The following is a 13966-nucleotide window of genomic DNA, read 5'->3' on the forward strand; positions in this document are numbered from 1 at the left end:
TAGTTGCAAATGATCAAGGTGTAATATACAGTTAGTCATTTTTTGAGCATTTTATTGTATAAGTAGCTTAATTGGTAGTAAAATTTCATTGTATAAGTTTACTAGCGGATTCTATCCGATGAGTGATAGAGTAGGACGGATCAAAATTCAGTGGCCAATGGGACACTTCATAAAGTTCGGTGAGTAAGTTGTGACATGGTGAAAAGTTTAGTGGCCACTCAAACATTTAACTCTTGCCCTTGCTTGTAGAGCTGACCTTTTCAAGATTTTCGTGTTTCATATTTATTTATTTTTTCAAGAACTTATTTACTAGTTAGAATATTCACATTACAATTTTTATTTCTTGCACCATATTTTAATTACACTAAAAATCTTATTTTTTTTACTTATTTTCACTTATATCCCTAACAATTTTTCATACCATTCTCATCCTTAAAATTTTTATTAGTTAACATATTTTTTATTTGATAATAATTTTATGTCCAAAAGTCCATTAAATAGCATAAAATAATTTATTTTTCATCATATTTTAAAATATAAATAAAAAAAATTCCTTCACTTCAAAGCATGAAAACAAAATATTTTGATACAAATCATCATCAAAGATGAAAAGTATTAATTGATAGAAGGCTAAAAATAAGAATTCGATTGAAATTTTTTTTTTTTAAATAATTGTTACAACGATCAAAGATCGAGGACTTAATTGAAATTAAAATGCAATGTATGAAATAAAAATTGAGGTGATAATATAATTATCCTCGCAATGTTTTTGCAAGCACGATAGTAGTTTTAGTGACAATTAAAATTTTTAAGTAATATTAATGATCAACAAGGTTAAGTTGATGGATCGATTTTGATTGAGAGCAAAGATCGAGAGGATTTAGTTAACCTCCACACAATGTCCCTATTTGAGTTTCATATTTCAAAAATCATTTTTTTTTCAAACTTATCTTTAATTACACATTTTTCTAATAAAATAATTTTGCCAGTAAATTCAAATTTTTTTTCCCACTTTTGAACCACATGTTCTTAAAAAATAATAATAATAATCATTTTTTAAAAATTTTATTCTCAAAAAATGGGACTTAAATGGGGTACCATATATGCTGAAACATCGGATCAAACATCTCAAACCCTATGAGGATATGAACGGTAAACTTTTAAAGCATAATCATATAAACGAATGAAGCAAATCAATTAAAATGGATTGTTATTTGTTATAAATGAAAAGCGTGGAATAGGATACAAATATGTGTTACTCATTCACATCCAAAGTTTTCTCCCATCAAAAAATATTACAAGAAGAGCTAGAGCTAAACTGTGATCGGTACATCCAGGAAATATAGTGACTCGAAATCTGCTCCTTGGAACAAACATTTTCTTGATCCCCAGCTTATGCATTAGGCTAGTCTGCATCAAAATGGAAACACAGTTTTTAAATAAACCAAAATCCCAAACATTTGCTGATAATTGATTGTTCTCACGACTAAGTATAGTTTGAAAGAGTTAAGATTTGCAAATAGTACCTCGGCAACTATGGAATCCCCTTTGTAAATGGTGCAGGATCTCTTGAAAGGGGAACCTTTCATCTTGAGCTCAGTCTTTGAGACTTCATTATTTTCACCACTAAGTGATATTTCAAACTCAGTTCTTGTAAATTCATCTACTGTCCTCTCTACTTTGAATATCAACTCCTCGTCTCTGCTCTCTTTTCCCCTAAAACATTGCCATGAACCCTTCTACAAGACTCAATGAAAGAAAATGCACAATATTTTCAGAAATCTAGAGAGTAAAGGGATCATTTTCACACACGAACACCATTAAACAAGCTACAAATGCTCTTGATTAGTATAAATTATCTCATTTAGGGACTGTTTGGTAGTGCTTTAAAAGGCCTAATGCTGCTACTTGAACTACGAATGTGCTCTTGTACATGCTTGAACAAGTAGTAGAAGCAAAAGCAGAAGCTCAGACAAACGGCCCCCAGGCCCCTTCATAACACATGCTTCGAATTATCCCCTTTCTTTTGGGTTAGACCTTTATACATACGTACACCATAATTACTAATCATGTCAGGACCAGGTTAAAAATTTTAACAAGAATTTTTTACACTACAAGATCCACAGTAAAAATCAGTCATTATTTCCCTACTCGATGAATCGATTATCTTTACTTAATTCTAGCAATTACATTTCCTTGGCATTCATGAAACCCAAAATTGATCAAGGACAGATAACTGACATTTACTCGGTGTATGGAGAAGAGGGTATCGCCAGATGCATCGAGAAAAAGCTTTATGCAGTGTGGATGATCTTTTGATTTGTGGGATAAATGCTGGACTCCGTACACAAAATTACCGAATGAATCAGTGAAACCTAGAACACAACCGCTCTCAATTGCCTTGTGTTTCTTGGATGCAAAATAATCGAATGGGATTTGGAAATTGGCCTGGAATTGATTCTGATCGGAGGCTATGGAGTTTTCTTCCATAAAATAATTCAGTTAACAATGGTTAATATGTAAAAAATTATGGGAAAACATGAATAAAGATGTAGAGGAATGAAGATGAAGGAGAGAGGGGATGATAAATTCCGACAAAGTATTGGGGCCCGAAATGGAAGAAAGCGTGTTATTTGGTGGCGGCACGTGTATTGACTTCGTCTGTAAGACTGTAACTATAAAAGTATACGACGACAATTATGATTATGCCCCGTTTGGTGCACATTATTTGAGAAAATAATACATTTTTTTCATCAAATCAGTCTATAATTTTTGACTTCAACACTTTAAGGTAGGACTCATGATGTGATGTTTAAAATGCATTTTTGTTGAAAAAATGTGGAACAAACGGGCTAAGGAAACGCAATGAAATTCGTGAGTCAACTGATTTAAAAATGAGTAATACTAGTTAACTTTATTGGGTCAAATATTAGTTTGGAAAATGATATATGTACACATCATGAACACAATGAAATTCGTGAGTTAACTGATTTAAAAACGAGTAATACTAGTTAACTTTATTGGGGTCAAATATTAGTTTGGAAAATGCTATATGTACATCTCACAGCAGAAGATATACACAATGCATTACACTCCTCTCACATAGAAGATGACCCATAAATATTTTATTATGTGTGGACCCCCTTCACCTGAAAGGGGTGTAATACGATGTGTACACAATTTCCTATTAGTTTAGTAGGAAAGTGATACATATATATAATTGTCTATATAATGGTGTCCATAATTACACGTGGCACTAGATCCAACCTTTAATTCAAATCTCACACTTGCACATCAACAATCGGATGATTGCTACATTATATTATGGACACCATTATGTGCAATAATTATGTACATGTGGATTTTTTTTAGTTTAGATGGCATTATATGAATAATACTATTCATATTGAACCTATTAAGTGCGATCAATTAGGTTGGTGTTGAATAATATTATTTTTGTAGGATACATGCCAACTTTTTTAACTTTGATTTAAAGTTGATTTCATATATTGTTTTGTTTTGATATAGGGGTATAACTCATGTAACTTATGAAACATGAAGTAAAATTTATGTACAATTTATTCAATTAACTTGTCAAGTGTCTATCACATAAACATTCTATTTGCAATGTACAATATTCAATTAGTTTTGACTGACGAAAGTTAATCCATGTATGAATAGAACACAAAATTATGAATTCATATATGATTTTGATACAAAGCTAACTTTGTGTATGGCCATTGAAAGTCGACTTTATTAATGTTTTTGTTAAGAAAAATAACGAAATGCTTTGAATGTATTTAAGCAAAGCTTAGACAAGTCTAAAGTGAACTTCTATACTATTTCCCATTCATGGATCATAATCATAATGGTAGATGAAAGCCGAGCATCTTCGTGTAGTCACAATCTCTAATTGGACTTCAAAATTTAGCTTCAAGATTCTTATTGCACTATTGTAAGTGGCATAATGAATTGATTTGGTTTTCAAATTGGTCATGTGGTAAGGATGATGTTTCCAGTTTAACCAAGTTAGTAGAGAGTCCAATAGGACGTCTAAAAGTATTAGGATAAACACGCGATTTTGATTAGAAGTTAAGTCAACCTAGTAATCTATTTTGAGACATTTACTGTTATAGACATGGATTAGACAATATTTATGTCATCTGACTACGCCCAAAGATTAACGCGGTAATTGTAGTACAGCTTTAAAATGTCGTATCTACAGGAAGATGGAAAATTATTAAAGGATCAAAAGTTTAGAATTTTTGTCGCGATTTGTGTGAAAATAATTTGTCAATTGGAATAAATTGAAGTAAAAGTTTAATATTAACATATGAAATAGTGAATCGTCGGAATTCCCTCAATTAGATTGGTTCAATCAATGTCAATTTTTGCATCAAAATACTGAATTAAATGTTTTCATCTCAACACTTTAATTGGAAAAATTAACCTTCAAACTTATTCAATTCCACAATAATTCCCCAAACCTAGATTTCTTTCATAAAAAAATTTCACAATAATCCATTGAAATCAGATCCAAGAGTGATATATATACATCAAGCATATAATGATAAAAAAATCACACCAATAAGAGATTTAAGATTGAAATTCAATAAGTACTTCAATTATTCGATGAAAAAACGTGATTAAATCCATGAAAATTTAATACAAATTAAACCAACCTCAAAACATGTTCATAAGAATAAGAAATCTAAATTTAAAATTGTTTAAAAATGAAAAAACACATTTAAGCAAGAAAAGACATGAAAATTCTCAAATCTAACCAAGTTCCTTCGTGGCTTCACCAATAAGTTTAGTTCTCTATAGATTTCTTGAGCCAAAAATCAAAGAAAAGTGATAGGAGATGAAGAATAATCATATTCTCCAGTCTAGGGCTTAAAATCGTGTGCTAAGTTGCTTCTAAAAGAGGTTGAATCGAATAAGGAAACTAAATTTTCGATTAGAATATTCTGTACGATTATTTTCAGTATTTTGACCATAACTTTCTCTCTCGATATCCAATTAAGTCAATTTAAAATGCACTGGAAAGCTAACACAAAAGGCTACAATTTTGGTAGAAATGACTTTTTCCAAATTCTGACGTTTACTAGGTCAAACATGGACTTCAAGCTCTGGATGAAAATTTGGAAAATCTTTATACGGTCGGAATTTGATTTGTGAAAATATTATGGTAATATTTAAGTTATTTTCATTTCTAATTGCACCCAATGGACTCCTAGCATTCTCAAATCATCATTCCATCGCCCGTCTTATCTCTAGATTATTTGCAATTTGGTCCCTGAACTTTCATTTTCTTCCATTTTGATCCTTTTTCGTTATTTTCTTCTAAATTTCACATTTTCTACCAAAATGCAACACAAATCAAAGTATAAGTATAATGAGTACATTTTTGTATCAAATAATCACACGAATACAATAATTAAGATGAGAAAATATTGTGTCTAACATTCTTATCATCATCCTTATTGAGTCATAACTTCATAGCCACTTAAGCATGTTTAGGAAGTGTTTATAAATAGTTTAAATTATAAATAGACAGAAATAAATGATGAATAAGTAAATAGTATGTATGTATGTGATAAAGTTAGCCAAACATGGGCCAAGTCTAGCAACATATAACATTTTGTTAATCAATGCTTGACATACAACATAAACTACAAATTACAAAATCTAAGGACCATTAAAGTTTTTGTGTGTGTAATTGTATGTTCTGCATAAATTCTTTGGTCTAATCTAACTCTTGAAGTCCCAGCTTCAAAATTCAGAGTGCTTTATCACCGAAATTCACACAAGGCTAGACACCAGATATTCCACAATTTCAGTGAAGAATTCTCTAAAATATCCACGGAACTCATTCATGATGATAGGGAAAACAATGGAAATTATCCCACACAAATTACCAAGGAAATTTTCTAACCAACATCTAACAGTTATTACAAGCCATTCTGGTCACTTGTCATGGATTTCCATAATCCAGCTGTGCAAAAAAATGGGAAATGCACTTTAAATGAATGTCCGATTTATGAGATATATAAGACCTGCTCTTCATAGAAAGATTTGAGATTTGCAAGATCGGTTGGATCATAAGATCCTTTTCTATTGTATAGAAAGGCATGGTGCTATAACCTTTTTGATTGAATCGGATGTGACATTGCTGATTTGATAATAGTTGCCCTTTCTTTTGCTTCGATAATAGAGATTACAGCAGCAATATGCATCTTTCTATAGACACTGACTAAAAGAAACAAAAAAATTCGTATTGAGATCAATGGCGACACCAATTTGATCGGGAAGAGAGAGAGGAAAAGGAGAAAATGTCGATAAAATATGTACTTTTTTTTTTTTGGGCAAAATTCTTTAGGCATTTATATTCTACATCACTCTCACTAAACAAAGTAAAAATCCACAATCAAGATTATTGCAACTTTTACATCATAAATGAAACACAGAGCAAAAATAAAAATCAAATACAAATGAATTACCCAAGTTGAATGCACAAGAAAGGCCCATGGTATCCTATAATTGATATTGAGTAATGATAGGGTGAAAGTGTTCTTCTCACAATGATGGTACCAAGACAGGGATAGATTGCAAAATGTCCATTGACATGTTGAATTATGGGCCCGTTTAATTGTAAAGATGGAATTTGGGTGGAAAGAAAACGAATTGAAGGGAATTGAATTGTTTAGAATTTGTTTTGGTGGGAATTCCCAATTAATGATATTTGATTAGTATAATTTTTCATTTGAAAAATGTTAAAATAAAAGTGTCTTTTGATGGTAATTTGACTTTGTTTTTCATGAAAATTGTCAATTTAAGGGATATTCACTTCTACAATTGTTCCTATAATTTTTTTCCATTGCAAAAAAAAAAAAGAACAAAAAAAATCCCAAAATTATCTATATTTTGATGTTCGTTTAGCTTTGTTTTACATGAAAATTATCAATTTAAGGGATATCCTCTTTTACAATTATTCTTAAAATTTGTTCCCATTGCCACCAAAAAAAAAAAAAAAAAGGTGGAAAACCAATTCTCACCAAAAACGGTGAGAATTGGTTTTCCACCAAAATAAGGAAAATGCACACGTGTGATGCTTACATTATTGAAAAAACACAATCCATTACTAACAAAAAAAAGGCTTATATTAATTAAAGTAAATTCACGGTGAATAGGATAACAATGGAGAGACAACGACGTGATGTCTCATACCGTAGCCCAATGGCAAAACTTAATTCCAATGACAAACCTTTACAATTTCCTATACATGCTGGTCATTGGTACCCATCTTCTTTTACTTCACTGTCTTTTTTTTTTTTTTTTTTACACATCTTTGACATCTTGTAGTCCATCTATAGGAAGGTTAATAGAGCGATGTCATCAATTATCAAAACAAGGAACATAATTGGAAGAATCTGAAGGCATTGAAAACTAACCAGCATCGTCCTTGGTGAAGTATAGGAGAGGACTGATCCTGAATACATTCCAGAAAAAGCCCCATTTTCTATCAGTACTCACATTTCTGAAAACAAGAGCAAGTTTATCTGTCAAATTGCAGAAGAAATTGATGAATGAGGAACACTGTGATTCGAATAGACACAATAATGGCACCTTTCATCTGGTCCATAACATGCAGAGTCTCAGCCTTAGCAGGAATTTTTAGCTGACGATCTGTTACAAGTTCCACCCCGAGCATCAGACCTCTTCTCCTCACATCTCCAATAACTGCACAAACCATACAAATAATCAAGAACTAATTATCTGAGGAAAATTAAATAAAAGATTAACACATTTCAGCTCTTGTTGTCTTCCAAGTACATAACATAAAATTGAAACCATAGTAACTACGATTAACTAGTTCCTTTGCATCCAGTGTCCAGGATACCCCTTGGAGTAATACGAACTGCAAAAAATTCCATAAGCATTTACAACATTAGGAAAGAAGACTTACTCTCGTATTTCTCCTTCAGGGAATTTAGACATTGCTTCAGGAGCAATCCCACAACGAATGCATTATGCTGAAGGTTTTCTTTTTCTATTACTTTAAAAACAGCATGCCCAACAGAAGCATATACAGGATTACCACCAAAGGTATTGAAATAACTGCGGCGAGTCAAGACCTTTGCAATCTCTGGAGGGTAACCACAGCGCCAAGGGGAATTCCATTTCTGATGCCTTAAAGACCATAGCAGAAGAAGATATATTATGTGCAACACAAAGCATGGTTCATTTCTACAAAATTTTATAGGGAAAACAAATAACAGTCCTATGACCGAACTTATTTTCCAAAAAAACAATATCACGTTCACGGCATCATATAGAATTTTACTGGAACGACATCTGTGCAGGGGTTTTGGACAATGATCTAAAAGTTCACATCAAAAGATCTCAAAGAAAATCCGGCAAACAATAGACAAGCAAGAGGAAACTACCTTTGCCATCGTATCAATATCAGACATAATCCCATGGGGCTCAAACCCCCAAAAATGGCTTCCAATGCGAGCAAAACCTGATTGGACCTCATCAGCTATACGAAGTCCTCCAGCCTTTCTAATGGTGCTATAGACAGCTAGCAAATATCCTAGGCCAACTCCATAATTCCACCCACTCTCTGTCAAGAATACTGCTCATAATTTGCCCTTGTTTGAGCCCCATAAATCCATCAAAATACATTTTTCAATGGTGATGATTTGAACCCATTTCAACCAAACATATTTCAATAAAATAATATTACACTTAAATCCAAAAGTTTTTCTTAATTTTTAACCACAAATTCTACCATCATAATACTATGCAAAATGCATTTTTGAAAGAATGCTTCAATCCATCTGAACCAAAGATGCCTCTATACTGGTCAAGGTTTTGAGCACAGTGAACTCCAGTCTATCGTTAACAGAGGATAAAAATGGAATCAAATACAAATAGAAACAATTTCCAATTACAACACTCAAAAAGTCTTTCATAAGAAGAAAGTAAGAAGCCAAATCTTGGTTTCTGAAAATAATAATTTTTCTAAATTATGATTATCATCCAACTTTCTAAATAATAATTCCTGTGTTAGGGCTTTTTTTTTCGTCCAGAAGCCGCAATATGCAACTCTCAGTAGTCCAATTCGCATAAGAACATACATTGTCATAAAGACAAGAAATCCACAACTAGTTTGTCAAAACTTATTGATTATTATAAAGTTGTTATATCATTTATGTTGTAACCATATCATGTGGATGATCTGTACTAAGTGCACATAGTACAACCTGAACACTCCTTCAGTATAGGCACCATAAAGTCTCCGACTTATAACAACACTGAAACAGATTCCTATGTAGGAGAGATATGAACGACATTAAATTTGTAGCTACTTTGGGCCGTGGCTTCCATTGTCCTTGCTGCATTGCCATGATATATGTTCCTAATTGAAATAACATCGTGACAACCTGTGTACAACCGTGCCATCAACAAAGCTAGCTCATTAGCCTTCGTCCTAGAATTTGTAAAGAAAAAAACCTAACAAAATAAACCCAACCCAATCAATTAAGATAAATTACAAATACATCTGATGCTACAAAAAGGTTATCAAGAAACAATTTAATAAATGAATGAACCTTGAGATCCCCGGAGAGATTTGATGCAAGAGCATCAGGAAAATCCACAATAGCATGACTTAGGTACAAAATGGCTGAATGCTAAAGGCGTTTTGTTTAGTTAACAATTGCATCCACTACTACAGTATGGCAGTGCCCACAACACACAGTGGCTATTCCTCCAAAAGCGTCCAAATATCTCCTACCTTTTCATCAAACAAATACTGCATTTTCCCATCAATCAAATATAACTGCAAAAAAACAATAACACATTTTTTACCACCACACCATCAAATAAAAATAAAACAATTCAAGCCCAATAAAGAAAATTTTACTGGGTCATCGTAAAAATGGAAGATGGAGGGGCTAAGGAAAGCTTTTCATTTCTTGATGATTTCATCGGCGGAGGGACAAGACCGGTGTAAGGCAGAGGAGTATAGTCGAAGAGGGGTATTTTGGGAAGAATGGTTTCATCTTCTCCAACAGAATTAGCCAAAATCGAGAATGGTGATTGGATTACAGCCCGAGGTAAGTGTGAAATCCTAACATAACTGTTGTTTGTAGTTAATGACATGATGCTGCTTTTGAATGTGTTTATTCATAATGAAAACGTATTGTGATAGTATTTTGTGTAGCTTTTTACTTTAAAATGTTTTACAGTTTTTATTAGTGATGCGCACAAATATTTTAGTTTGTTGTTATCGTCACTTAAACATCGTGTGCTTCTAAGTGAAATTCAATGGTATCAATTGAATTTGTTAATTTTGTAACTATTTATGCTTATGCGTCAACTATATTTATGATCTCTAATTTCTATCAGGATTCACATGATAACACACATGCACACATATATAACGGTGTGTATCCGAATATTTGTTACGTTGAAATTTTCAGTGTACTTTACTCATTTGTGATGAACTGTCGAAAATTATTCATACAATTTGTCGTGATCGATAGTTGAACTGTCGACAAATAATGAAATATATTGTCTAATAAACTACTATGCCCATATTAATATTTCTACAAACTAATGCCTACATCTAACTTTGCTTAATTAATTATTTATTTATCAAGTGTCAACATGGAATAATGGGTTATCCAAATTCTCATATAATGGTGTATCTCTAATATCGAAAATTAATGTTTTTGGTGCATTATCATTTGAGACACTTTGAATTTGATCAACCTCATATGTTGTGTGTTACTGGATGTAGGGTGAATATTGTTATCTTTGTGATATGGGAATTTATTATTTTATCATTCATTATTTTCTCTGTCGTCTATTTACATTGTACACATTTCAATGTTCCCTAATAGTAAATGATATGTTCTTCCGACAAGTGCTACATTTAATATAAAAAAGTACTCATGATCATTGATTACCGATAACTATAAAATGAAACTTTATAATCAAATGGTAGTCATGATTTAAGATTCATATTCTGATGACGAAAGCGAGGGACAAGTTTTAAATGTCGACAACGAACGATGTGGGCAGTAATAAAATATAGTTGTGTAATAAGTTATGTATAGTCTATCTTTTTAGGGATAAATTTGGTAATGTCTTTACCAAAACTTCAACATAAACATGTCATTTATGTCTCTTGCATGTAGTTTTTTTTTTGTCTACTTCGGAACAAGTGTCGAGAATGATAGAAACAATCTGTCGAAAATGGCAGATGAACTGTCAAGCTGTGATAGTAATGTAAGTTGAGAATGTATTGGAGAACACTGTATGTTGAAAATACATTTTATGCAAGATATGTACGCTCCAGCAAAACAATAGGTTATAAGCATGATAAAAATGAATAAGGATAATGAAAATGATAAATTGCTGATTTTTTTTAAAGTACAGAAATCACTCCACTTCTAATATTGTAGTAAGTAATTCAATCCAATTTTATAATTGTCCTCCTCCAATAGTACGATTTAATATTAGTGATGTTTATCATTTATGCATTAATTGAATTCACTATTTACAACTTACAAACAAGGTGTTTGGTGGAGATTAAAAATAGATTTTTTAGTAGATTGTGGTAGCAGTTTCTGAATGGTGTGGTTGAATTATTTTCAATATTAGTAAAGTTCAATAAATGACAACATAAGGAGCAATAATGGCCGCAAACGATAACGACAACAAAACGATAATATAACTTGATAATGTACAATGCGATAGGGGAACATTAAACATACAATGTCAACAATGAAATCGAGCGATTGTTTAATAAATTGTATTTCATTGGGGGTTGAACAAATTTTTCTCTATGCGACACAATGAATCTCAAGTGATAACTCATACCTAAAATATTAGGATTGTAAAAGTGAGAATTTTGAACATTCTATATGTCGACATTTAATACCATCAAATTTGAGTTTTCGAATATTTAGATCCATATAATAGAAGAAAGGAAAATAAAGGGTTTAACAGTTTTCAAGTGTCGAAATCGGAAGTTAAATTATCTATCTCGATAGTTAGTAAATGTCGAGTTCGACAATTCAAATGTCTAACCCGAAGATTTCGACGACACTACTGAACAGTTGAATAGCCGTAAATTTCGAAGAAGCCTGAAAATCGTGTATTTGGTTCTTTGTGAAAAAACTATTGAAAACATTAATAGTGATAATCAATTCTCAACTACAACATCACAATATCTTCCTATAAATAAATAAGAAATAACTCAATACTTCATTAAATATCGAATCATTTACATTTTCTAGAGGATGCAGGTATTCTTTCCTAAAAAAATACATAAAAAATAAAATACATTAATGCATAAGAGATTCAAAAAGTTCGATTAAATATGACCATATTGTATTAAATATTTAAAGCAGTAAACTATGAGATGAAAATAAAAATAAATTCTAGTAGCTCACATTTGAGATTGATCAATAACTTTCCTTTTTTGATGATGGAATGAAGATAGTGAAGAAGAAGGTAGGGTTTGCATTCATACGTATTTATGTATTTTTTTAACTTTTCATCTCTTTTATTAACAAAAATTCATATTACACAATATAATAATCATATCTTAAATGTTTAAAATATATAGAAAAATCATCACATCACACTATTAATTGTATTCAAATCAAGTGTCACAAAGGGTAAAATGGACATTTTGCATCAAAAAGTGATATTTTTGGAAGAAATTGGTGCAAATGAGAATTTTTTGTGCATTTTTCATTTTAGTGATATTTATGTGAATTTCCATTTATATATTCATCCCACTGTGAATGCATTCCTAATACAATTTCAAAAATTTAAAAAGTCATTATATCCATCCAATCACTATCAACATTTAATCTGATTTCTACTTTTTATTTTCTATATTGTCGTGTTAGTACTTTAACGTTTAGTTATAAGGATAGCAAATCTCTTTTCTTGAATTAATAGGATTCTATCAAGAGTATATTGCTCAAAAAACAAAACAAATCATTCCTCAAATCATATGTTATTATTTTATTTTATTTTTCTTATAAGCTCATAATTTTTGTTGTTTGTGTTTTGGCTGATAATTTTAAGTTTATTTTCTTTTGTAATGTAAGAATATTTGGACAAGTATGAAAACTTATTTTGAAATTTCTAGTGCATTTTTATTTGTCAAACCAATACTTAAAAAAAATAAAAAAATAATATTCAATATTTTATATCATGAAAGAATTATAACTCTAATAATGTGTTCTTTTTTTTTTCTCTTGTTGAAGAGGATATTTAATGATGGGGGTTTATGATTTTAGATGAAGATGGTACTTTTTCATTGATAAATTTAAAATTTCATGTACAAGTATCGAGCATACTGGGTAAACACAAATAAATGTTCCATACAATTACACCAAGCATACTCGGGCAAACAAAAAGAAACAAATGTACAACGAATTCAATGATCCTGCACTAAGGACTCAAGATGAATCAAGACATGCGGATGCAAAGATAACATAACTTTATATACACGTGTCTTGATTCATTTCACAATACAATCCAAGCATGGGCTAAGGTCTCTAATGATCTTTCTACTTGCGAGAGCAATCCTATTGGCCTTGTTAAGCCATGATGTCCCACAAGTCTCTTTCTTTATTCACTTCAACACACTAACAATGTGGACATAGATTTTCTAATGCCAAGCCACTATCTGATCTTCCCCCATAAGGACGAAGTGAAAGAACACTTAAAGAAAATGTGCTGAATCGTTTCTGCTATATGTTCACAAAGAACACAATTGCGATCAATCTCCAAGTATTGCAATTTGTATGAAGATAGTATTTTACTATTATTAGAATCTTAGTTAAACATAGACTCTAAAAATATATAAAAAAAGGTTTAAAGGAATTTATGAAAATAAATATTAGTGAATGAAGTTAAAATGATATAT

At 31.3% G+C, this 13966-nt stretch overlaps 2 protein-coding genes and 1 long non-coding RNA gene across 3 annotated transcripts; all 3 read right to left on the reverse strand.

The window, feature by feature from the left end:
* Positions 1 to 1193: 1193 nt before the first annotated feature.
* LOC111371262 (protein LURP-one-related 7-like) lies at positions 1194 to 2614 on the reverse strand. The gene is made up of 3 exons (XM_022993154.1): positions 2242 to 2614; positions 1527 to 1739; positions 1194 to 1410 (listed from the first exon to the last, which is right to left on the reverse strand). Exons 1-3 carry the CDS (start codon positions 2488 to 2490, stop codon positions 1264 to 1266), a joined length of 609 nt encoding a protein of 202 aa, XP_022848922.1. The 5' UTR covers positions 2491 to 2614; the 3' UTR covers positions 1194 to 1263.
* Positions 2615 to 7325: 4711 nt separating this feature from the next.
* On the reverse strand, positions 7326 to 8740 carry LOC111371263 (alanine--glyoxylate aminotransferase 2 homolog 2, mitochondrial-like). The gene is made up of 5 exons (XM_022993155.1): positions 8451 to 8740; positions 7970 to 8193; positions 7630 to 7743; positions 7455 to 7540; positions 7326 to 7370 (listed from the first exon to the last, which is right to left on the reverse strand). Exons 1-4 carry the CDS (start codon positions 8540 to 8542, stop codon positions 7533 to 7535), a joined length of 438 nt encoding a protein of 145 aa, XP_022848923.1. The 5' UTR covers positions 8543 to 8740; the 3' UTR covers positions 7326 to 7370; positions 7455 to 7532.
* Positions 8741 to 8838: 98 nt separating this feature from the next.
* LOC111371264 lies at positions 8839 to 10170 on the reverse strand. Its single transcript, XR_002698546.1, has 3 exons — positions 9935 to 10170; positions 9621 to 9850; positions 8839 to 9452 (listed from the first exon to the last, which is right to left on the reverse strand). It is a non-coding gene; the product is annotated as an uncharacterized LOC111371264 (long non-coding RNA).
* Positions 10171 to 13966: the final 3796 nt, after the last annotated feature.

The sequence above is a fragment of the Olea europaea genome, chromosome 22, assembly GCF_002742605.1.
Source record: "Olea europaea var. sylvestris chromosome 22, O_europaea_v1, whole genome shotgun sequence".
Classification (NCBI taxonomy): domain Eukaryota; kingdom Viridiplantae; phylum Streptophyta; class Magnoliopsida; order Lamiales; family Oleaceae; genus Olea; species Olea europaea.

Bases quoted from the DNA above. Each gene is read 5' to 3' on its own strand.
- LOC111371263 (XM_022993155.1), bottom strand. From the start codon at position 8,542: ATGAGGTCCAATCAGGTTTTGCTCGCATTGGAAGCCATTTTTGGGGGT. The intron at 8,194-8,450 runs GTAGTTTCCTCT...ATGGTCTTTAAG, and splicing joins ATATTGATACGATGGCAAAG to GCATCAGAAATGGAATTCCC. The intron at 7,744-7,969 runs GTAAGTCTTCTT...TGGTTTGTGCAG, and splicing joins CCTGAAGGAGAAATACGAGA to TTATTGGAGATGTGAGGAGA.
- LOC111371262 (XM_022993154.1), bottom strand. From the start codon at position 2,490: ATGGAAGAAAACTCCATAGCCTCCGATCAGAATCAATTCCAGGCCAAT. The intron at 1,740-2,241 runs GTCAGTTATCTG...TGAGTCTTGTAG, and splicing joins TCTCCATACACCGAGTAAAT to AAGGGTTCATGGCAATGTTT. The intron at 1,411-1,526 runs GTACTATTTGCA...ATTTTGATGCAG, and splicing joins GGGATTCCATAGTTGCCGAG to ACTAGCCTAATGCATAAGCT.